General features: G+C 38.4%; 1 protein-coding gene across 1 annotated transcript in view; it reads right to left on the bottom strand.

The window, feature by feature from the left end:
- Window positions 1–25,370, bottom strand: part of NAV2 (neuron navigator 2) — a 453,334-nt gene that overhangs the window by 28,297 nt on the left and 399,667 nt on the right. Inside the window, 5 exon segments of the mRNA XM_078148755.1 lie at window positions 867–1,020; window positions 11,561–11,733; window positions 14,552–14,697; window positions 17,421–17,532; window positions 17,962–18,045. Coding sequence (XP_078004881.1) covers window positions 867–1,020; window positions 11,561–11,733; window positions 14,552–14,697; window positions 17,421–17,532; window positions 17,962–18,045 — 669 coding nt within the window.

Genomic DNA, 25,370 nt, shown 5'->3' with positions numbered 1-25,370 from the left:
ACAGCTGTTAATGGCTCCCCCCTCCTATTTATGACGTACATACTTATATAAGTATATATTATTTCTTCCTGATAAGAATGTAAGCTCTTTGGGGGCAGGGACTGTTTCATTTCTGTCTTTATAGCTCCAGTACTTAGCATAATGCCTGGCACATAGTAGGAGCTTAATAAATGCTTATTGATTGACTGACTGGTTGGCCTTTTGAGAATGTGTTCTCTATGGACATGTCTGTTAAGATTTCATGGTCACCTTTACACTACTATGAAGCACTCAAGTTGAAGGGTTTTAGCCTATAACACTGGTCCTTCCATCTAAGTACCTCCAGAGAAAGAACTGATGAGTCTGAATGCAGATCGTTGCATACTTTCTTTAAAATTTTCTTTATTATTGCTTTTTTGGTCTGCATTTTATTTTTGCAACATGGTTAAATGGAAATGTTTTGTATGACTGCATATGTATAATCTCTATCAAATTGTTTGCCTTTTCAAGGAAGGGAGAAGGGAGACAGAATTTGGAGTTCAAAATTTTTTTTTAAATGTTAAAAAATTTTGTTTACACGCAATTGAGAAAAAATTAAAATTAAATATAAATTAAAAAAAATTAATGTTGCTGACTGTTTATCCTTCTCTCTTTTCCACCCTCCCCCCCACGGGGTATTATCCAGGCAAAGTCTGAAGCATTATATTATAAATGAGATATTCTTTCAGAAGCACACTCTAATGATTCCCCAGTCAGGCTCATAGAAATGGGCCAGGGAGGGAAGGATTCTATGTAAAACAGTACAATCTTGGCACAGTCTCTTGGGACATCTACCTTGAAAGTCATTGCAGATTCCATGAGGCACACTGCCCTCCACCCCTCCTTACCTGCATTCTGTTCATGGCCTCTCGGAGCTGGTCGAGCTGGTGGGCTGAGCTGAGAGCTTCTAGGCGAATATCAGTGAGCTTCATCTCCTTGTCTCTCAGCTCATTGCGTAACTGCATTACTGTCTCTGCCTCACTATCTGTACATTCTGAAATGCTGGGGAAAAGCCAAGAACGATTAATGGGACTGCTTGCAAAGGTAACTTTGAGCTAGCCAATTCATCTCAATGGGTTTGCAACACAAACCAACAGTAAATGAAGAAAAAATGGATGATGCATGAAGCGTGCTTTGAAAACCTTAAAACACTATTTCAATGTCAGTAATTATTATCTCCATCTTCATCATCCATATTTGCTGCATGTTAACTATTTGGACCATCTTTAAATTGTTTTCTGAAGGGGGAGATTAGGAAAGTGGGCTAATAACAACAACAATAATAAATTTAGGTAGCATTTAAGGCTTGCGAAATACTTCACACATATCTCAGTTTATCTTTACAACCCTGTGAGGGAAATACTATAGAGATGATCATCACTGTTTACAGATGAGAAATGTGAGGTTAGAGATGATAAGTGAATTGTTCGAGGTCAGGCAACTTCTAAGGGTGTGGGGTGGGATGTGAACCTGGGTTGTCTTCCCCACTCCATGTCTAAGACCTGATCTACTACACCGTATGGCCTCCCCATGTGCTGGGAAGGCATTGGCTAGCATTTGTGATAGGTAACCTTTAATACTTTTAAAGCCCAGAAAGCAAACATTCTTGAAATTTCCCATATTTGAGGGCTTCAACAAGCAGGATGTTCTGCTTAGCACCCCTGAGTAGCACTCAAACAACCCATATAAAGTGAGGAACTGCATCCTCAGAATTCCATGACCTCAGCGCATTTGCATGGTGAGCTTCTCCAGTGACTCAGTGTGGTGCAGAAATCTGAAATCCAATCAAAGAGGGAAGGTTTCTGTTTGTTCTAAAGAGCAGATACTTATGACTAAGTAGTATAAGGGAGATTTCTATTTTCCAAAATTGAAAGAAAAACTGGAGTGAATGCAGAGGTATGGAGCAAAATGCAATTCTTTTTATGTGCAAGCCCCCTTGTTTCTCCTTTCCTGAGAAGTTAAAACAATGATTTCCAGGGTGTACCACCTCATTTCCTTCCCACCTTCCATTCTGAAACTATTTTGTGGAAGAAACTTCTTTTCAGGAGAGTTGCAGTCCAATGACTCTAACTGTGAAATGAGCCTCAGAAATATAATCCACAAACTTTAGAGAAGTTTAGCTGGGAAAAGATTTCCCCCTATGCCTTCCATAAGTGAATGGGGATTAGTTCCATTAGTAAGTCACAACTCTCATGTAAACAAGGCAACTGAGATTCGTCTATTCTCCTTCCTTTAATGTAGCGGGACCCTTTCTGGTTCCTGCTTGTCTCTAGGATAAAATATAACCTCTTCTATTTGGCATTTAAAGCTCTTCACTACTTGGTGCCTTACCTTTCCAACCTTAATTATGCTTTGCTTTGATTCCCTTTCCTGCACTCGAGTCACAGTGGGGCCATCTTGCTACTCTTCGCACTTCATTCCACCTCTTATCTCAAGAACGCCCTCCTGCCCCACCTCCTCCTTTTAGAATCGCTTGTTTGCTTTAAGCTGCAGCTCAAGCTTTCATAAGAGGGGTGTCACACCCCCAAGACTGTTCCTCCAACCTTAACTCATGCAATTAACAAGTTGTCCTACTCCATGATACCTTTTACAGGGAAAGGGAAGGGGAGAGAAGAGATAAGTTTTTACACAGAGCCTAATGTGTGCCAGGCACAGGGATAAATGTTTTGTGTTATTTTTTTTATTTTTTAAAAATATCTTATTTGTTCCTCACAGCAACCTTGGAAGCTAGGTGCTATTATTATCCCCATTTTATAGTTAAGGAAACTGAGGCAAACCGGTTAAGTGACTTGCCCTAGGTCCCATAGCTAGTAAGCGTCTGAGGCCTGATTTGAATTCAGTGCTTCCTGACTCCAGGCCCAAAGGTCTATCCACTGGGGACCAGCTTGCCTCTGCCTTTTTCAAGGAAGAATGATTGAGTTATAGAAACAATCAATCAACCAAATTAAATGTGTAAACTAGCAGTGAACAAGTCTTTAATCAATTTGAAGGAAATGAGGTGCCACTTGGAAGTAATCAGATTATGACTTAGAGAAAATGTTTTGGAATTGGTTGGAAGAATTAGATATACCTTTGGGCCTGTTTCTAAGAAGGGGTCTGAAGAGAAAGGTAGTCAAGTTTTAAGAGTACCTTGAGAAGGCAGATCCTTTATGCCTATACAAGAAGGCAGTAAGGAAGTGGGAGAGAGAGTGACCCTAGATGATACTCCCCAGCCCCCAAGACTTTTTGAACTTTGAAAAAGGTCAGAAGATTTAGACCTCTCAGGGGAGCTGGTGCAGCAGTGGTCCAAGCACCAAATGACATACCAAGAAAAGTCAATTTCAGGAAATGTGACATTTGCAGGGCAGAGAGAAGTATGGCTATGGATTTTACAAAGGTACCAAATCTCATAGCCTAGCACAGACCTACACTTCTGGGAAACTTCATTAGACCTTCGTGAAGGTAGAAAAGGATTTCCATCTAACCAGGGGCTGTGAGGCTAGCCCCTCCAAGCTTGAGCCCACTCTCCCCTGGACTCTGTATGTACTTGAGGAAGAGTGTTTCTCAGACTTTTGGGAAATGTTTTTGTACCAACTGGTCTTAAGATGTCACATTAGTAAACACCTATTTCTAAAAGCTAATTAAGTCTGGTTGTCTATCAGTAGGGGGTGCACTGGGGTGGGGGTGGGGTTCGTGAATGGTATTATTAGAAAGCATTTGACCTTTCAGAACCCTTGGCCCTTAGGCCCTGCTGCTTGGAGGAGAGCAGTAGTCATCCATGCTCTGTGAACCTGGCCCAGCATCATGTGCTGGGGAATGGCTGAACAAACTGTGGCATATGATTGTAATGGAATACTGTTGTGTTATAAGAAATGATGAGCAGGCTGATTTCAGAAAAACCTGGAAAGAATTACACAAACTGATGCAAAGTGAGTAGGACCAGGAGAACATTGTACACAGTAACAGCAACATTATACAATGATCAACCGTGAATAACTTAGCTATTATCAGCAATACAATGATACAAGACAATTCCAAAGGACTCATGATGAAAAATCCTATCCACATCCAGAGAAAGAATTGCTAGGAGTCTGAATGCAGATTGAAACATATTATTTTTCCCTTTTTTTCATGATTTTTTTCCCTTTTGGTCTGTGTCTTCCTTTATAATATGACTAATATGGAAATGTGTTTTGCATGACTTCACACGTATAACCTATATCAAATTGCTTACTGCCTCAGGGAGTAGGGGGATGAGAAAGGGAGGGAGAAAATCTGGAACTCAAATTTTAAAAGAAATGAATGTTAAAAATTGTCTTTATGTGTAATTATGGAATAAAATAAAATATTATTTAAAAGTGAAAAAATAAAGATAACTGGATAGCTAAAAAAAAGAACAGCATCATGACAAAACTGGATATTTAGAACTTGGGTTGCCTTTTTTTCTCATCAAGTTTTGCATCCTAGACCAGGGGTGAGGAATTGGCAGCCTTGAGACCACATGTGACCCTCTAGGTCCTCAAGTGCAGCCCTTTGACTGAACCCAAACTTCACAGAACAAATCCTTTTATGGTGATTCAGTCACAGGGCCACACTTGAGGACCTAGAAGGCCACATGTAGTCTCAGGGGTTCCATTCCCCACTCCTGTGCCTAGACCATAAAGACTTAATTACAATCAAACATACTTGGGTTGGGAGGCTTGCAGGTGATTGTCTTAAGATCGTATTTGTGGGATAAGTAGTTTCCTGATATAATTGGAATCTCTGGCATTTAAGAGAGAGTAAGGGCTAGGGTGCTGCATACTACCTGCTACATCAACCTTTTTCTGATCCCTCCTACTCCTAGTAGTTTGCTTCCCAAAATTACTTTGTATTCATTTTGTATATATCCTCTACATACTTATTTATCTATATATTGACTTCCTTGATAGAATGTATATATTGACGCCCCTGATGATCCTTCAAATCAAGGGCTGTTTCATGTTTGTTTTTGTATCACTAAGTCTGAAAATACAACAAGTGATTAATAAAGGCTTGTTGACCGACTAACAGCTTATCTGTTCATCCATAAACAGAGATGCCTACAGATAGACCCCTGGCATATGAGCAGAGTATAGGATCATAAAAAGCGGTGATGAATTCAATTGCTCAAAAGGTAGTTCTATGAATTTAAATGATCCCAGAAGTGGAGGGGGACCCAAGGCAAGAAGCTTTGCTGTTTCTTGGAATGAAGACAGAAGAAACTCGAGTTCAGCAAAGTTACAAAGCTGAAGTTGATTATCTCTGAGAGAGATGTTAAGCATGTGGCTGCTGCAAAAATGAGCCAGCAAGTTGGCTTTCAAAGTATTTTATACTGGGTTTGTGGCTAAGACCTGAGCAGTACAACTGGTAGAGGGCGGTGGATTCCTTAATTGCCAAAGGAAAACCATTTGTAAAATTGTCAAAAGTGATCTGATGATATTTGGAGGGGGGCAGGAAGAAAGAGAAGAAAAAATGAATTTGGAACAGCTACATTCTGCTATTTTCCCCTCAACTTTATTTTCTAGTTTCCTGAACCTAAACTATTCATTGCCACATGGAACCTGAAAGATGGCACAACAGTATTTCATTTATAAAGCACTCAGGATTAAGGCAAGACTTTCATTTTCTTAACAAACATTAAGCCTACTGAAGGTTTAACTATCTATCCCTGTCAGGTATGGTATGAAGACCACATTGGATGCAGAGTCAAAGTCCTAGTACCAATTGTGTTACTAAGAGCAAGGAGCAAGCTGGGTTCCCTCTCTGAGTCTCAGTCTCCTCATCTGTAAAATAATAATAATACCCTTACAACCTAAGCTTGTGAGGAAACAACTTATTAAGGCTTAAGGCATGACATAATGGTGAGATGATGATCCACAGGGGAGCCTTGATCTAGGAAGTTGGAAGAGACCTTAGAGGCCATTTATTTAGCTGAATCCCCTAATTTTGCAGATAAAGGAACTGAGGTTCAGAAAGGTTGCTAGAGGTCACCCACGTAGAAAGCATTAGAGGCAGAATTTGAACCCAGGTCTTCCTGACTCCAGAGCTAGTGCTCTTTTAAGGGCTGAGAGTTCACCAAAGTCAAAACTATGGATTAGTAGGTACTTACTTAATGTTTATCGAATTGAATAAAAACAAAAAATCATAATGACAAGCTGGATATTTATAATTAAGGTAACCTTTGCCCCTCACAAAGACTTGCACATTTTCCAAACTACAGTTAGGTACTTTAGGGCTCAACTATAATCAAGCTTATTTGGTTTGGGACAAATACTGTACAAACTGTTTCCTTTTTGTGATGATCAGTTTCCTGATTTAACTGGAACCATTTGGCATTAAAGCTCTTCATAACCGTGGTCCCTTCCTACTTCTCCCGTTTTCTTATACCTCACTCCCATCCGCACACTCTATTATACAGTGACACCAGCCTCCTTGCTGTTCCTCAAACATCATGCTCCCTCTCCCAACTCCACGCCTTTTCACTGCTTGGCCCCCATCCCTAGAATGCTCTTCCCCCTTTACCTCTGCCTACTGACTTCCCCAGCTTCCTTCAAAATGCAGCTCCAATCCCAACTTCTGCCAGGTCCTTCCTGGTGCCCACAGCTGCTAATGCTTCCTCCACTCACGTTGCCTTTGTCTGTTCTCTTATAGATCTTGTATGTATCTCATTGGTTGCATGTTGTTTTCCCCCATTAGAATATCAAAGGCAGGAAACTACCCCACTCTCCCTGACACACACTACTTTTTTGGGTCCTCACTACTCAGCACAGTGCCTGGCACTTAGTATGCCCTTAATAAATGCTTGTTGATGGGGCAGCTAGGTGGTGCACTGAATAGAGCACCGGCCCTGAAGTCAGGAGGACCTGAGTTCAAATCTGGCCTCTGACCAAACACTTGACACTTACTAGCTGTGTGACCCTGGGCAAGTCACTTAACCCCAATTGCCTAAAAGCAAATACATAAATAAATAAATAAATGCTTGTTGATTGGCTGACTGAATCTGCAATATATAAGCATTTCCTGTGATACTCTAGTAGTCCAAGGGTTCTTGATCTTTTCTATGTCATGGATGCCTTTGACAGTCTGATAAAGCCAATGGACCCCTTCTCAGAATAATATGTTTCAATTTATGAAATAAAATACATAGGATTAAAAGGGAGCTCATTATATTGAGGGCAGCTAGGTGGTGCAGTGTGGATAGAGTGCTGGGACTGAAGTCAGGAAGGCTCATCTTCCTGAGTTCAAATCTGGCCTCAGACACTTACTAGCTATGTGATCCTGAACAAGTAATTGAAACCCTGTTTGTCTCAGTTGCCTCATCTGTAAAATGAGCTGGAGAAGGAAATGGCAAACCACTCCAGTATCTTTGCCAAGAAAACCCCAAATGGGGTCACGAAGATCCAGATATGACTGAAAACAAGTGAACAACAACAAATTATATTGGAAATGCAGTTATCAAAATTTGAAAAATAAAAGTTCACAGACTTTAGTTTAAGAATCCCTGCTCTAGTCTGTGACAGATCATTAAGGCTCCAGTTTACTACAGGGGAAGCTTGTTTTAGTTCCTATTCTAATTGAACTGGTTTGCCATTGAACTCACAACCAACAACACATTTAATTGCTCTCTAATTCAATGAAACTTTTTTACCCTTAGTCAACACAAAATTCCAATCAGCATCACCAGAGAATGTGTCCTACTCAATGTTTAACAAGTAGAAGGCACTATACTGGCATCCCTTGGCTAAGCAATGGTCAAAAACCTGGAAGAGAGACAAAGTATGTCTCCCCATCCTCACTTAGATGCTCAGCAAACATCTGAAGTCAAGTCACATCAATAAACATTTATTAAGCTCCTACTATGTGCCAGGCACCATGCCAAGCCCTAGAGGAAGAGAAGGAAAGTGAAGTCTTCCACACCGGGGCATACACTATCTCTATGAAGAGGCTAACTCACTTACAAAAAGGACTGCAAGGAGAGTAAAGCCTTCCAATGTATGGCTTAAGAAAAAAAAGTTTGCCATCAATCTTAGCAAAGTTTTAGCTAAGAAAGGCTTTTTAAATCATCCAATTTCTTTTCCTAACTAGTGTCAGTTTATTCATTCCAGCCCATTTTCTAATGTTATGCTTTGAAGCTATGGCCGATGACTGCCTCTCAAGGGTGGGGATTCATTTCTACCTTCCCACAGTTGGCATCCCTTCCTTGCCAAGAAGGTGGGTGTTTCCTGTCACAGCCCCTGATTTCCTTACTCTGGTTTCATCCCTGAACTCCCTTGAATTTCTTTGTTTTTCACATTCTTACAAACCTTTCAACGTTAGAAATGAGCATTTGCTATGTATCCAGCCTTTGGAAAATTAGACCAAAGACAAACATCTCCAGATTCTATGGACACTGCGGAATGTAAGAAAAGGGCTTTGCCAACCTCGCCCAATCCCAATGGGGAAAAGTGGTTTTTGAAAAAGAATTCTTTCTTACAGTCTCTAGTTGCTTTCTGTACGTATCATAATCCCAGTTAGACAGCATGCTGCTCTGGGGTGGAGTCCTGTTATCTAATTCTTTCCCTCTAAGACTCCCAATACAGGATTCTGAACAAAATACTAACTAAATAAATATCTGTTAAATGAATGTGTGAATAATGACAACCTGCCAGATCTATATTAGGGGCAGATTTACAAACTTCAGCCTGTTAATTGGAAGCATCTGAAGGTTTTCAGTGTATTACCCTATCAATGAAGTTATTATTCCCGAATTTTCCAGACACTCAGATCAACTAATCAACAAGTATTCATTCCCTCCCTTCCTCTAGAGCTTAGCACAATGCCTGACACATAGTAGGAACTTAATAAATATTTGTTGATGTGACTTGACTTCAGATGTTTGCTAAGCATCTAAGTGCGGGCCTTTGTACCAGGTGCCATAGTGCAGATGCAGGTAAAAAAGACAGGACCTCTACTTTCAAGGAGCTAGAATCCAAGTAGAGAAACAACATATCTGTATATCAAATGATAACTGACAACATGAGCCATTATGTAGCGATAAGATCAAAAGCAGGTGCCCATGGATTGAGGAATGCCTAAATAAACTGTGGTACTTGAATATACCTCATTCAAGTGGGTCATTGGGCTGTAAGAAATGACAAACATGATGAATACTGAGAAGCATGGAAAGACTTCAATGAACAGATGCAAAGTGAAGGAGAAATAACCAGGAAAACAATTTAAACAATGACTTCAAAAATGAAAAGAGAAAAAGCAACAACCAAAAAACCTGAAAGGTGAATTACAAAGACCAAGCTTGGCTCCAAAGAAGAAATATGAGAAGATACTTCTCACTCTGCTTCTTTTTGGATATATTGGCTGGTTTTGCTGAATTCCCCCCCCCTTTTAATTCTTTGTGATGTTCTTTCTGTTGGAGGAGGGGAGACATGCATTGGGAAATGTAGGTGATTTTAAAGAAAGATACTAATAAAATTTCTTTTAAATCATAAGCTATCAGACTTAGATGTGGAAGGGACCTCAGAGATTATCTGGTCCAATCCTCTTTTTTTAGATGAAGAAACTGAAGCTCAGAAAAAGGAGGTGACTTACTGTTTGTCACAGGCACAAAACTGAAAGGTAATGATTTGAACCCAGGTTCTCTCACCTCAAATCCAACCTTTTTTCCACTACCCCATCCTACCACTCCTTTCATGAGGATAAATAGGATGTCATACTTCCAAAGCAAAATTCTCTATTTAGTCTAAATTGTCCATTGTCTCGACCCTTCACTTTGCAAGGCCTATTGAAGCATTATCTTACTATAAGAAACCACCATTAATAACTACAAAAAAGGAAAAAGAAAAGAAAAAGTATTATACAATGGCCTTCTAACTCACTCTTTTTCCAAACTTCCCTATTTCTTTGAGAGTACCATCATTCCCTCAGTCACCCAGGTTCACAACCGGAGTCATCTCCTACTCTTCCATCTCCTTTATCCCTATTATCTAATCTCTCATGAAGTCTTGTCAATTCTACTTTTACCTCTACAACTTTTTTTTTTTCATTCTCACAACCACCACTTTGGATCAGGTCCTCATCAACTCTCACTTGGACTGTTATAATAGCCTCCTAAATGTTATCCCTGCTTCCAGTCTCTTTCCTCTTCCATCCAATATATACACAGCTGCCAATATAACCTTCCAGGTCCAACGATGTCATTCTCCTGCTCAAACATCTGCATTGGCTCTCTACTGCCTTCAGGTTAAATTACAGTGCTCCTCCAACCTACTATTTACAGCCCATTGAAATTTGGCTTCAGTCTACCTTTCTAGGCATATATTATATTACCCCCTTTTGTGCTGTCTAAATTCTAACCTAAGGGGCCAGCAGCTGTTCTCCCAATTTGGCATTCTCTTTCCTGCTTTCTTTGCCTTCACACAGGCTGTTACCCTTTGGTTCTTCAATGCATTCCTTTCTCCTGTATCTTAAAATCCTCAGCTTCCTTAAGGCTCAGTCCAGGTATCCTCTCCTTTGGAATACCTCTCCTTTCCTATTCTCTCTTTCCTCAAATGGTAGTCTATTAATTTATTTGTTTTTGGATGATATTGTTCAGTAGAATGTAAGCAAGCTGTGGATAGGGATTGTTTTCCATCGTTGTTTTTCTATCCCCAGTACCTAGGACAGTGCCTTTCACATAGCAGTGAAGGAATGCTTGTTGGACTAGAATTGGATTTGGGGGATTTCAAAGTTTGTTAGTCTAATTTGAATGGCTGCTCAAAACCCCATGGTTCCAATGCCTTGGTAAGTCATTACTATTCCAATGAATGATGCCAAGAGTTTAAAAAAAAAAAGAACAATTCATGTTCCCTCTAAGAATGAGTAATCTAACTGAACAAGACCTCCAGGCCACAAGAGTAAGCAATATTTAATAATAATCAGAGTTCTAATCCTAACATTACTTTACATTTAGATCATACTTTGTACTTTTCCTTTTTGTGGCTTAAATAAAAAATTTTATTGTTGCCTTTGTTTTTTTGTTCTTTTTTTTTTTTTACAACAGTCATTTCTTCGATCCCTCCCTGTCCTGGTTTGTCCTTTATTATAACAAAAAAAAAAAGCCTAGCTAAGCAAACTGAAAACAAAGGGTACTTTATGCTTTTCAAAATTATCATACCTCATCCTAATATAACCCAATGATACCTCAGGGCATCATAGGGGAGGAATTATTATCCCCATTTAATAGATGAGGAAACTGAGGGACACAGAAGTTACATGGCTTGCCCAAAGTCATTCAGCTAAGGCAGCAAGAGAGTTGAGATTCCAACTCAGGTCTCCTGACTTTCAGCCTAGTGTCACTAATCCTGATGTGTTAGGGCAAAAACAGCTTTCAAAGAAGTGCTATTCCCTGGAATAATTTTAAAGGTTTGGTGGTAAAGATAGCGTAGAATATAATAATAACAGCGCTCCTAGTTGCAACTTTTTTTTTACTATATCATTGTTTCAAAGAAACAAAGATAACCTCATGCTGCTTTTTTCAAAAGGTTTTAAAATTATAGGCTAAACTTACAGAGAATTTGAATGAGAATTCCTCAGTAGTGGCGTTGAGCCTGCAGAGCCATTGTGTGGCAACTTTGGTGAGGAAGGCAAAGAAGAATCTGTCATCTCCTCAATGTCTGAATGGGAGGAAGCTGACTTAGGGGACTTCTTCTTCCCGAAGGCTTGCTTGAAGGAACTGCGTAACTGAAAAGATAGACTGGTAAGCATCGGAGGAATCCAAAGAAATGCCCATCCATACTTTGCCAGGGAAGAAAGACAGACATGCAGACTTTTGAAGGCAAGCGGCAACCAAATGGCCCGCTCTTTCCAAGGAGAAAGGTCACCAAAGACCTTTCCCTTTTGATAGGGCTTTAAGGGAGAGGCAGGAATCAGAAACCACTGAAAGGACGGAACCTGGGGAGAGCATTCCATGCCTACTCTTTTGTTTGAATCTACAGGTAGAAACAGCAAGACAGGATGTGGCTCAGCAGACAGATGGATGTTTGGGTGATGAGGTTACAACAGTAACAAAGCAATATGCTTAGACACGGTGAGGGATGCCAATGGGGTTAGTCATATGGATGGATGGGTTAGCTTGGTATTTGATGTTTTAAAGCTTGTCTTGCTTACCTCATTGACCTGCCAGAGGAAGTGCAAGCAACAATTGGGAAGGGGAAGGAAAAAAGACAATTTTTAACAGATAAAGCCAGTGAATGGGGAAAGCTTTGGACTTTTCAGACATAACATGACCAATGAACACCACACAAAGAGCAGGTAAGTCTAACTGACATGGCCAAAATATGAGTATTTGGGAACACCAGAGGCTTTCTCCATCATAGAAGTGAGGGAATCGAATTTTTGGCCTCCACGTATTCCAAATTCTTTCACATTCTCCCTGGCTGACTGCAAAGTTCCTCACATCTTTTGCATGACAATTGAAAAGGATAGAATTCTGCTAGTCTTTTACCTCGTTCCATCTTTTTGCCCTTCATCATCGGTATTATGTCTACTCAAAAACACTAAATCAGTTTCACTCTTGGTTGAATATTTTCATCTTTAAATTACTGTATTTTTTTGGAGTCACTATCTTTTTCTAAAATCATCTCCTTTCACAAAGAATTTAGCAGAGACACAGTGGGTGTCCAGTAAATACTTGTATGATAGAATACAAGTTCTAAAACAGAAAAATGGATCCCAGAATATGAAGACTTTCATCACCCATGTTTAACCACCCAGAGGCTACGGAACTTGTTTAAGGTTCCCCAGGTTTGATATTTTTCTTTCTACTCCATACTTTGTGGTCATTTCATGATTTGCTAGAACCTCTTAAGAGTTGACAGGAAACAGTAAAACTCAAGCCTAGCCACCTGAGACCCTATCATTCTCTTTAAAATAAAAGATCTATGAGGAAGGAGGTTGAAATCATGGGACAAAATTTTTTTGGATGCATGTGAATTGATAATAACTATGTTCTCCTAGTCTCTCAATATTATGCTTAACCAAGAGTTACTTTTCAGTTAAATAGACCTTAGGTCTTAGTTACTGGAGAGGGGAAATACATATACATATACAGTTTATGTCTTTCTTAGAGAAGACATTTCTCTTTTCACTTTGATTACCAATCAAAAGCATTTAGCATAGTAGAACCTAACAAATGTTTATTGATTGATTAACTAATCATGTTATGCTTAACTCACAAAACGGTTGCCAAAAAGCCATTTGTTATTTTAAAGTTATTTAACAATTAGGATAAGGGAACTGGGCTTTTTAGTTGCTTGCAACTAGTAAAGGTGTATCATGACTAAAATGTCCACCCTCTTTCCCATTTAATTAGACCTTGCCACCCATCCAGTATAATGTAAAATGAGTGAGAAGTATATGGGATGAATGACAATTTCTAGAACATTAAGCAGACTATGATGATAACATGACAATGTTACCCTTCTGCCTGGAAGATGGAGACAGGGTCAGAAGAACACAAGATACCCATTCTTCAGAGAAGAAAGGAAACCCAGAGCACTCAAAGTTCCCCTGGTTCTAACTATGACATCTCATCGAATGTCAACAGTGGAACCAAGAGAACAGGAGAAAGATTGAGATTTCTCTCCCAGGAGAAGAGGAGGGGAATGAGTGTAACATATCCTTTGGAGAGTAATCATCATTGATTACCTGCTGTAATGGAAAAAATTCAAGTACATCTTCTGAAGGTATAAAAACATGACAAATACCACAGCAGGAAATGATTTAATTAAACCTGCCATTTCATAACCAGGACCCTTCACATTCTCTTCTGAACTACTTGCTGACTGAGAACAATGTTCTACTTTGAGAAATGTAAACAGTTCTCTTTTCAGAAGGGATATTAGGGGCATTCAAAAGGAAGGATGATTTGCCTCCAATTTTGCTCCAATAAAGTATACTTATGAAAAACGGGCCACTAATATCAATGAGCACCATTCAAAGAAAGAGGGGTCTGAACCAAAGAAAATGTTAGCCCTGGAATCCAGAACCTTACACACAATACAACACAGGAAACATGGGACATTTATGAAATGGAAGGTATGCATTTCACAGCCTAATGGAACAGAAAAATTCTAAGGTAATGGTTACTTCAGAAATTCTACGATCACACTGAACCCACCATTGACCTGAGGAAACCACTGTGCAGCTGAAAATTTGTTAGCTAATTATTTTTCTGTGTTATATTACTAAAAGACTAGTTTCTATAGTAGTTAAGAACCAGTCTAGGTTTTATCTCAATTGCATTCATGTTTGTCTCTTATTCAGCCCTGATGAATCTATTCATGGAATCACAGATTAAGAGCTGGAAAGGATCTTGAAGATCATCTAATCCAACGCCCTCAGTTTGCAGGTGAGGAAACTGAGGCACAGACAGGGTAAGTGACTTGCTCAAGGCCATGCCAAGAGTAATCAGCAGAACCAGGGCTCAAACCCAGGTCTTCTCATTTTAAATATGCTGCTCTTTGGGAGTTTCTCATCAATATCGTTCAATTGTATTTACCCAATTCTTCCTCTTCTTTTTCTTTGAATCACTCTCTATGTTGCTCCCCACGCTAGAGTGACTGGTAGCACTGTTGATGCTGGATACGCTATCTGAAGAGTGTTGTCTTCGGATACGGAGGTCGGTAGTCTGTGAAGTCCCATTGCCTGCATACAAAAGGAGAAACTGCTGACCTAATCGATTGTTTGGGAATCAGTTGTCAGATACACATATTCTTATGTTACCGGTGCTTAATTTAGAAGGACTGACTCTTTTTTTGTATCAGCACCTGTTAGGAATTGGACATAGAACCTCAGAAAAAGCACTCTGCTTAATAAAATGAGATGTGATGGTACACCCCCTTCCCCCATACTCAACTCAAAGAAGTTAAAATTTTCTCTCTCGAAAGGTGAGGCACAGAGAGAATGTTCCCCCTCAAATTCTTTCCAAATTAGAGGGACAAATTAAACTCTTTATGAATAAACTATGGAAATATTTGACCAATGCTTTATTCCTTGAGGTTGAAATTTTTCAAGACAGCAACACTGACTATAAGCAATTAGTTAAGCTTATAGGATCACAGATTTAGATCTGAAATCAAGCAGAGATTCCTACTTAGCACAAGTAATTATTCCTATGTAGATAATGGGAAGCCATAAGGGAACCCAATATGGCATCAGACTATAATAATAATAATAATAATAACAATAGTAGTTGTTATGGTAGTCGTAACAACAAAAATAACAACTGACATTTATTTAGTGCTTAAGGTCCTTAGAAATGGTTTCCTACTTGATCCTTACAAAAATTCAGCCAGAAGGGACCTTAGAGGTCATGTAGTCCAACCTTCTCATTTGAAGAAACTTGAGATCTAGGCAGATTAAATGACTTGTCCAAGATCTCACAGGCAGCAAGTGACAGAGCCAGGATCTGAATTCAGGTGTTCTGTTTCAAAATCCAGCACTCACCTTTGCCACTTGGTGGAATGGCCAATACATATTAAATCAATCATTTCATAAAGGTGTCAAATAGTCTGAGTAAGTGATTTTGATACTTTGGCTCAACCTCTTTTCATAATCTTTGTCTTATTCAGGATGCTCTCTCTCATCTATGTGGAATTAAACAGTGTCTGTGGGGTGGAATGAGTCATGTATCAAATATTGCTATCCTAAATGATAAGATGTTATACCCCGATACATTAACGAGATGAGACTACATCTCAATCAAAGATTTTCAACTAAGTAGGAAAAATTCTGAGAAGCCACTGCACACACTGGAATGATGATGCAGAGGAAGTCTGTTTGAATTGGTGGAGAGACTTGGTCATGTCTTGTGCGTCTTCTATAAAATAGCAGACCAGTTCAGAACTCAGAGATTTGAGCTAGTTGGCAAGTAGACAGCAGTTCTAGCCAAGCGCCTGAGAGTCTCTTGGGGAAGGCTTGGGAGAGAAGAGAAGCTCCCTGTCGTGTCTGACCACTGACTCAGATCACTGGATTCTGAACTGGTCAACTATTTTATAGAAGACCCAGAAGGATCAAATCTCTTCATCAATCCAAACAAATTTCCTGTGCCATGTCACTCCAGTTCATCCAATGGCTTTCAAGGATTTTTCTGCCCTTAGTCTAATGTCTCTGAATGATTTGGCTGAGATGTTCTAACTTGGTTAAGGTATCCAGCCATAGTATCTTCTCACTTAAAGTGGGGTAGGGTAACTAATTGATCAACTGACTCAATGACCCCCACTTTTACAGTAGTATGATTCTGAGGAAAGAATACTGGATTTAAAGTCAGTTTACACTACATTTAAAGACACTTACTCCCTGTGTAACCTTGACCAAATTCTCTTAGCCTCTCTGGGCTCCAGCTTCCTCATCTATAAATTAAGTCAGTCAAACAAGATGACCTCTGAGGTCACACTCAGCACTAAATCAATTAACCCATAATTCTATGAACTAGCAGAGCATTTTAAACTGTCTGAAAGTGCTTCTGAATCTTTTGTTATTCAGTTCTTTCAGTCACATCCGACTTTTTGTGACCCCATTTGGGGTTTTCTTGGCAAGGATACTAAAGTGGTTTGCCATTTTCTTCTGCAGCTCATGTTACAGATGAGGAAACTGAGGCAAACAACTCATCCAGTGTCTGAAGCCAGATCTGAACTCAGGAAGATGAGTTTTCTGATTTTAAGCCCAGTACTTTATCCCCTGCACCACCTAGCTGCCTGCTTTCTGAGTCTAGTCAGGCTAAAATCAGTCACAGAAACAATTTCCTAGAATTTCCTAAAAGTGATCAAACATTTTCTTGGGATTTTTATAGTGTTGCCTGTGGAAGAAAAGGAAGTATGAATCTAAAGGATGAGAGCAGATAGACAAATATTTTTTCAAAAATTTTTTTCTTGGTTTCTTTTAAAAGTAATCCATATTGAACATTGCTAAAAGACATTTTCTGCTGCCTTTCACAGAAAAAGTCAGTGTAAAAATGCAATTGGACATATAGCATTTATTTAGAAATGAGTTCTTAGGCATAAACTGAAGAAATAACTCTTACTCTATTTCATGTCCATATGAAAATATGAATGCTTTAGCTGTTCTGGTAGAGTTATAGATTGGGAAATTAGCATGAAGAAACTTAATAAACTTTGCCAATACAAACATATGTTTTTTCCATCTTTGATGTGCAAAACAGTAGTGGAAAGAGCAAATTTGAATAATTTTTTTAAAGTTAGATATTTTCAACCTGATAGTATCTTTCATGAACCTTTGAGATTCAACCAAAAGTTTGATCTCATGCAGACATCACTAATATCCAGGAGGGAAGTTGCATCAGATATTATCAAGCGACGGTATCCTCTGGGTATTGTGCTTCTGCTAAAATAAGTTTTCTGTTTCTTTACCTTTGCAGTTGAGCTCAGGTGTGTTAATTACTCCATTAATGGCAGCCTGAGCAGCAGCATTTTGTTTCTTTAGAAGCTCAATTGTTTTTCTTAACTCATTCAGTTCAGAATCCTGAAGAACAAAGGAAAACATTTAAAAACCTAAATTCTTACTGCACAATGGGGAACAGCCACTCAACATTGGGAAAAGTGCCTAGAGAGGAAGGATAGCCTAGTGGAAGATTGGTTTTGCAGGGGGGAAATTCCAATGGATTAGTGGAGGTTTTCTAAGGCCTCCAAAACCACCGAACAAAAGAAAAAGAACAGGGTTATATGGGCCTGGTGTTTCTAGGCCATTTGGTTAGAATAACTATTACCAAAAAACTGGACTTAATCTCCCCTCAGCAAGCACTAGATTGACACGGACTTCTTTTTATTATAATTCAGGGAGTTGATTAAATTCTAAGTTAACATGATGATATGATCTAAAGGAAACAATCTGAGGGCTTCTCTTCCTAATACCTTACAAGGACAACCAAGTAACATTCTTCCTCATACTTGCCTTCTGTTCGGCCGTCATGGTCAAACTCTGAAGTCTGATTGTCATATTCCCAAGGCTTTGCTCAAAGGCTGCTACAAGGTGAGCCTGGAAGGTCAAGGACACAGAACGGGATTAAATTCTATCCAAGGGAAGGAAAACATGTGAGGTACAGCACAAACACATACAAATACAAACACACACGACCACATGTGATTTGTTCTAAATCAGGCTAAACCAAATGTCAAAGTGGTCAAGAAAAAGCACATGTGGTGGTCAAATGAAGTGGAGAGGAAGTATTGTTGGACCTGCTGATGTTGGTGAAACCAACAGCAATCTGTTTTGAACAAAACTAGTGCTGAAGAATCCGGGATTAATTTTTAGATACAAAGAAGTGTATGTACTGACATATCAAGGCTACACATTGGAAACTGTGCTCACCCACAATTAGGCTGATGTGATATTTGGGTAATGGAGGAGGATCTAGGGAACAGTACAGAGTGACCGTCACTTAGTCCTGAGGTGGTACAAACTCAATCAGCTAGTCTAAAGATTGTACACAATATGGAAGTAAGGGATAGGATAGGCATAAAGAGAGAAATTAGAGAGTGATAGTCTCCAAGGGAAGATGAGCAATTCCAATGGCAAATATAGATGGTAAAGCAGAAAGGAGCCAGCAAAAAGTCTTGGTACATTTCTATAGGGAGGACTGGCATTAGATAAATGAAGCATTATAGGATGAATAAGAGAAGATTCTAACACCATATAATGTTCAAAGTTGAACTAGTTCAATAAAAAAAGGTAAATGATCACATTAGACAATGAGCAACTTGAAGAGGTGGAGAAGGAAGAGGATAGAATAGAAACCTTGGAATAAGGTTGCATGAAGATGGATGGTTAACTTGGATAGGGTGATTTTGGTTAAATGGGAAGGATGGAAACCAGACTTAAAGGATTCAAAAGGAGGTAGGGGGTTTTGTTATTTTGGTTTGGTGAGCAGAAGTGTTTGAGGACAAGCTGCCTCTTGGACAGTTTTTTGGTTTTTAAATATAGAATCCCGTTTCAAAGGACCATTAGCTACAATAAATGGGATGCAAGAAGACCTGTTTATTTCTTTATGAATAGATGCTCCGAGTATCTTAATATAAAATGCCTCCAAGTTTTAAAATAAGGAGAGACATTTAAATTTATCTTGGAGGATTTAGCTATATTAGAAGCCTCAGTATGGTGAGAAAAGAATTATATGATTCTGTGAAGGAATAAAATCACTTCTGAAATAATTTTCACACTTGCATTTCAGAATAAAGAAAGCAAAGGTTTTCAGTGACAAATACAGTATAAAATCACTTCTGAAATAATTTCCACACTTGTGTTTCAGAATAAAGAAAGCAAAGGTTTTCAGTGACAAATACGGTTTCTTTAAAAAAATCTTATCTCCTCCATTGAGTCCCTCATCTAATACTTTCACTGTAGTATGGAGGTCATTCTGAGTTCTCCAAGGTTATGCCAACATAGAACAGTCCAACAGAATTTACCAAGCTGGACGGGTTTCAAGTATGGAACCAGCAATATATGTGTCATACAAAGATCAATCTGCCTAATTATAAAGAAACTTATCATCAGAAGTTTAGTTACCAAGTAATGAATTCTGGAAGCTATAGCTACCATATACCAATGCACATAGGGGTCGCAATCTACATTGGCAAAGAGAATAATCACACCTAATGAAATAACAGATCCTTGAAGTATGAAGCTACTATTTCTTTCAATAATATTCCTTTCTCCATCCCTGAATTCATCTCTGGATTCAAATTTTTAATTTTATAAGAAAAAAAATTGACATTAATAAGACTATGCCACCGAAAAATGAGCTGTTTTTCTAAGCTCAAAAAGAACTTACATTAACAATGGAAAACTAGGTCATAATAGAGGGTCTTATTTTGCTGCTAAATGATAGGACCATTTTTCTTTTGTGTCACAAGAATGATTAGGAAAATATGGGATGGTGAAGTCATTTCAGTCTTGTTCATCTAACATACAATAGACTTCTCACCAAGTACCATATTTTCATGTTCCAAATGAAAACAAACATGAATAATATGAAAACATAGGGATAACATGTCCTTGAGGAGTGAGTTCTGCAAAAATAAACACAGATCTGTCTGTGAGAAAAATGGCAGACAAATAAGTTACCAGTGCCTAGTGTTTGGTATGGTTAAATATTTACTGTAACATAATACAGGAGTAAATGTGATGAAAAAACAAATTTTTAGAATAATGGTGAGGGTTCTCACTTCAGCTGCTGTGAAAAGTAGAAGAGCAATCTCAGAGAGATGGAGTATTACAATGGGATTCAAAAAGGTACATGGAGTTGAATGGGCTCTAAATTTATTCAGCCAAGCTAACTGGCAAGAAAAGGTTATTAGCATTTGATGGATGTTCAGTGGCCAACTACATGACTGAATTCAGTTCTTTTTGGTCTACATGTCAACCAGTAGACTCAACATCTCTAACTGGCACCTGTGAGGATGAGTTAATGCTGATTCGGTAGTGTTGTAGAATTGGCAGGGTGGGGAGGAGGAAAAGAGAAAAGAGTGCCCATGAGACAGTCAGTCACCTAAATCATAAGACAACTGACTGGTTCTTGGAGAGGAAAATAAAAGGAGTTAGTAGAATTGGTTTTATTACATGCCCAAAGGCAATTAGAAACATCATAACACGGGACACTTAGTCATCTTGCTTTTATGGCAAGCATATGCAAAAGATCACTGTGAAGATAAGTACAACTTATGAGCTGAAATCTGTTGCAAGGGATTAGAAGGTGGGAAGATTTGATGAAGAACTTGATATGAGCCTTCCAATTGAGTCAACACATATCTTAATACTTAATATTAACTACCATCATCATCATCATCACTACCATTTATAAAGCACTTTAACAAAAGTACTTTATACATCTCCTCATTTTATACTCAAAATAATCCTAGGAGGTAGGTGTTATTATTATCCTCACTTACAGGTGAGAAAACTGAGGTAGAGAGTGGTTAAATGACTTTCTTAAGATCACTCAGGTAGTAAGTGTCTCAGGCAGGATTTGAACTCAGATCTTCCTCATTTCAGGTTTTGCAGTCTATTCATTAGACCATATAATCATCTCGATTTCAATGTGAAGGTGGCCAAAGAGGAGGATAGTAAAAATTATTTTGGAAATTTGATATTAATGTATGATTAAGATTTTAAAAAGTCATCTTGTACAAAATAATATGGAAATATTTTATATAAGTGCATATGTATAACTTATATCTGAATGCTTACTATCTCAGGGAAGGGGGAGGGGAGAGAGAGGGAAGAATAGAATTTGAAACTCAAAACTTTAAATAAAAATGTTTTTAAAAATTTATGGGCAGCAAGATGGCACAGTGGACAGAGCAGTTGGCTTAAAGTCAGGAATAACTAAGTTCAAATCCTTCCTTAGATTCTTGCTAGTGGCATTATCATGGGCAAATTACAATGTGTCCCAGTTTCAATTTCCTCTTTTCTACGATGGGATGCTAATAGTACCGACGTTACAGGTTTGCCGTGAAGACAAAATTAAATAACACATGTAAAGCTTACAGTGATATGTAAATGTTTGCTACTATTATTATTGTTATTATTATTTTTTAAAAGTTGCCTAGAGAGGCTAAAGTGATTTTTACAGGGTCTTATAATGCATCAGTATGTGGCACCTGGACTCTGTTCTTCCTGGCTCCTCGACCAGCTCTAAGAATAAGGAACGTGGACATAGCGCCTTACCCCAGGGCCCTTTCTCTCTGAGCTCCACAGGAAAAGGTGAGGTCAAAATAAGCTATAACTGTGTATGCTCTAAAGCACATTAATAAAAGTTTTATCTTTGAATAGTCAAAGACTAGACAAAATAATAAAAAAGAAGTGAAAGAGATCAAAGCTCTATAGTCTACTGAGGAGTTTTAAGCCTAATTACAATGAATATTCTTCCAAGAAGAGAGTTGAAAGGTTAGACATTGTTTTGGTGCTTATATCACAAAAACAATATCAACTAAACAACTTCTTAGACAGGAACTAACCATTAGCTCTTGGAGAAGCCATTTCAGAAATAGCTGTCTCTAATCAGACCATCAGCTAGTTGGATCAAAGATCAAAATCAATTCCAAATTAGAAGAAGAAAGATGGGGGAAAACTGCATTCAATGGTAATAGCTCCAATATGTCTTATTTAAACAAAGTGCTGACTCTAAAGTACGGGAAATGGATAAAAGTAAAGACACTGACTCTGATAATCATTTTTGTCCTTAAAGAAATATAAATGGACAACACTTGCCAAGGGAAGAGACCAAGGGAGCCAGAAACCACCTTAGCTAGGACACGCTTGATCTCTTTGCCAACTAGAGACATGGGAGCCAAGGCAACACTAATTTGAAGTGAAGGATCATTTGTAAATCGTTATGGAAGAGGACAGCACTACACTGTGAGTTATACTTCCTCACAAAAGAGGAAAAAAGCTATCAAGGAGGAAAACGATCTTGTGCAATGCTTGGCATGAGAATAGTTAGGCCACATCTCCACCAGACTATTTATAGTTGAAATTGAAAAGACCACCAAAAGGTTAAAAATAAAACAGATTAGGTAGAACAGTGACCTGGTCTCAATGTTGATGACAATTAAACCACCACATTTGTATATCACCACCTCAGTATCTGATATGAAGAAGTAAACATGGCAGTTATGCAAATCATATTGAGAAGAATGGTTGGACTGGTCCAAATACATACATAAGGAATATGTGCCACAGATCACACAATTTTGAAAGCACTTAGGTATTGTTGGATTTGGAGTTACGACCCAAAGTTACTAAGCTGTACATACCCTTTGACTCAATGATACTATTACTAGGCCTATACTCCAAAGAGATCAAAGCAAGAGTAAAAGTATCCTTAAGTCCAAGATATTTATAGAAACTCTTTTTTATGGCACCCAAGAAATGGAAATCAAGAGTATGCTTATCAATCGGGGAATGACTAAGCATATTATGGTATGGGAATGAAATGGACTACAATTGTGCCATTGGAAATGACAAAAGGGGTACTTTCAAAGAAACCTGGGAAAAGTTGTATGAATGGATACAAAGTGAAATAAGCAGAACTAGGAGAACAATTTATAAAAAAACAACATCATAAAGACAAACAATTTTGAAAGGATTTAGAACTTTGCTCAACATAATAACCAATCATGGAGTGATGATGAAGCATGCTTCCTACATCCCAAAAGAAGGGTGATGGATTAGAGTGTAGAATGAGCCGTATGTTCATTTTGCTTGACTATACTTTTTACAAGGTTTTTGGTTTTTGTTTCATTGGGGAGTAGAGATGAAAGGGAGAGAAAATAGATTTTTGTTAACTGAAAAAAATTAAATTAGAAATAAAGGAACTATGAAATAGATTTTAAATATCAAAAAGCAGAATACACTATTTTAATTATCCCCAGTTTCTAATACTATCTCATTTGGGAATTACTTTCAACATATTTTGTCTTTCATTATCTGTCTTTGAGTTGATCCCTCTCCCTCAACCATCTGTAAATCCAAGTATCTTAAGTGCAGGGGCTCTGTATCTTCTGTGCCTGTCTACCATAGTACTTGTCATAGTTGGCTTTTAATTGTTAGGTGAATGAATGAAGACACTCAAGAAGGCACCAGCCTTTACTGACTCACCTGTCCACTTTCTCAAGTCTAACATCTTTATGAGAGTGGTATATGTTCATGTTTTTGATGAAAACATGGGGAAGAGAATGCCAGGCTTTTGTGGACAATATTCTACAGAAGATGACATGTCTGTAGTTATGAAATTGAATGATATAGGTAGAAACCATAAGATCCCATTGTGTTTACCATTTGTTGATTATAATTGAGTCAACAGAGCAAAATCTGTGTTAAAGGCTCTCTTCTAACAAAACGTCTACCATTCATGTTTTAAGATCGTATTAAGACTTCTGTTCAAGTGCAAGATCAAGAAAAACAAAAACAAAACTTTCCTCAGTGATCTTTAAAGTGCCACCATTTAGTGAAGTATGTATTGATGGAAATGTGAACTGGTCTAGTCATTCTATAAAGCAATTTGGCACTATGCCCCACAGGTAATAAACTGCATACCCTTTAACCTAGCCATACTGCTAGTAGGTCAAAACCCAAAGAGATCAAAGAGGAAAAGGATCATATGTACAAACATGTTTTATAACAGCTATTTTTATGGTGGCAAAAAATTAGAAATTGAGGGGATGCCAATCAATTGGGGAATGGCTGAACAAATTATAGTATGTGGATGTGATGGAATATTATTTTACTGTAAGAAACAATTAAGGAGATAATATTATAAAGACAAACAACTTTCAAAGACTTAGGAACTCTGATCAACACACTGACCAATAACAATTCCAAAACACTCAAAGTGAAAATTGAGATATGTATACATGCATCCCTATACACACATTTGCTTCCCCTGTTAGAATGTAAGCTTCTTGCCAGTGAGGATTGTTCCATTTATTGTACCTAGCAAAGTGCCTGGCACATGGTAGTATTAATAACTTAGTATTTCATTGATCTTGTTTCTTTGTTCGGGGTTCCAAGTATCAGACTCCACAGTTAGAAGGGAAGAACCTATTTCATACTAATCCCAGGATTGACAATGGACATATTAAGGCAGACCTCCATATATTTGCATTTTTAACCAATAGAAAGTAGGTCTGAATTGGAATGGTAATATTAAAACTGGACCATCCTCCATAACTAGAGGTACAAGAAACATTTAAGATCATTTGATGGGGAAAAAAAAACAGAAGAAAACAAAATAAAAACACTTGTATCTTACATTTAAGGAATTCTTATTTTAGTTATAGGATGACAGATCTTGAGGTAGGAGGGATCTCAGAGGCCATCTAGTCCAATTCATTCATTTTAAAGATGAGACTACTGAGGTCCAGAATAGTTAAGTGATTTGCCCAAGATCACAAAGATGGTAAGGGTCAGAGATGGGATTGGAACCTAGGTCCTCTGACTGTACAATGTTGTCTCTATGTTTTCATATGTGGTGTAATTGAATAACTCTCTCCTTAAAGGAGCTGTGACCTTGGGCATCCCTTCCTCTGATATAAATGACAGCTCTCTTCCTCCATTAGCAAGACTCCTATGGGTGACTGTGGCCAAAAAAAAAAAAGAAAAAAATTGATCGCTCAGTGGCCAACTTCCTTCAGATAAACTTCTCTGAATTAGCTGTGCTGCTCTTGGGACAAAAGCCACAGAATTTGCTGCTAGGACCATAATTAAAAGCCCTCCTATCTTGCTAAGACTTGCCAGACTTGGATACCACTTGCATAGCTACTGAGAAACAAGATTCACCTTCATCCATGAGGAAGCATCAGAGG

The sequence above is a fragment of the Phascolarctos cinereus genome, unplaced genomic scaffold (assembly GCF_003287225.1).
Source record: "Phascolarctos cinereus isolate Bilbo 61053 unplaced genomic scaffold, phaCin_HiC Scaffold_9;HRSCAF=440, whole genome shotgun sequence".
In the NCBI taxonomy this organism is placed as follows: Eukaryota; Metazoa; Chordata; class Mammalia; order Diprotodontia; family Phascolarctidae; genus Phascolarctos; species Phascolarctos cinereus.
The sequence above is the reverse complement of the archived record's forward strand: the minus strand, read 5'-3'. Positions and strand labels throughout refer to the sequence as shown.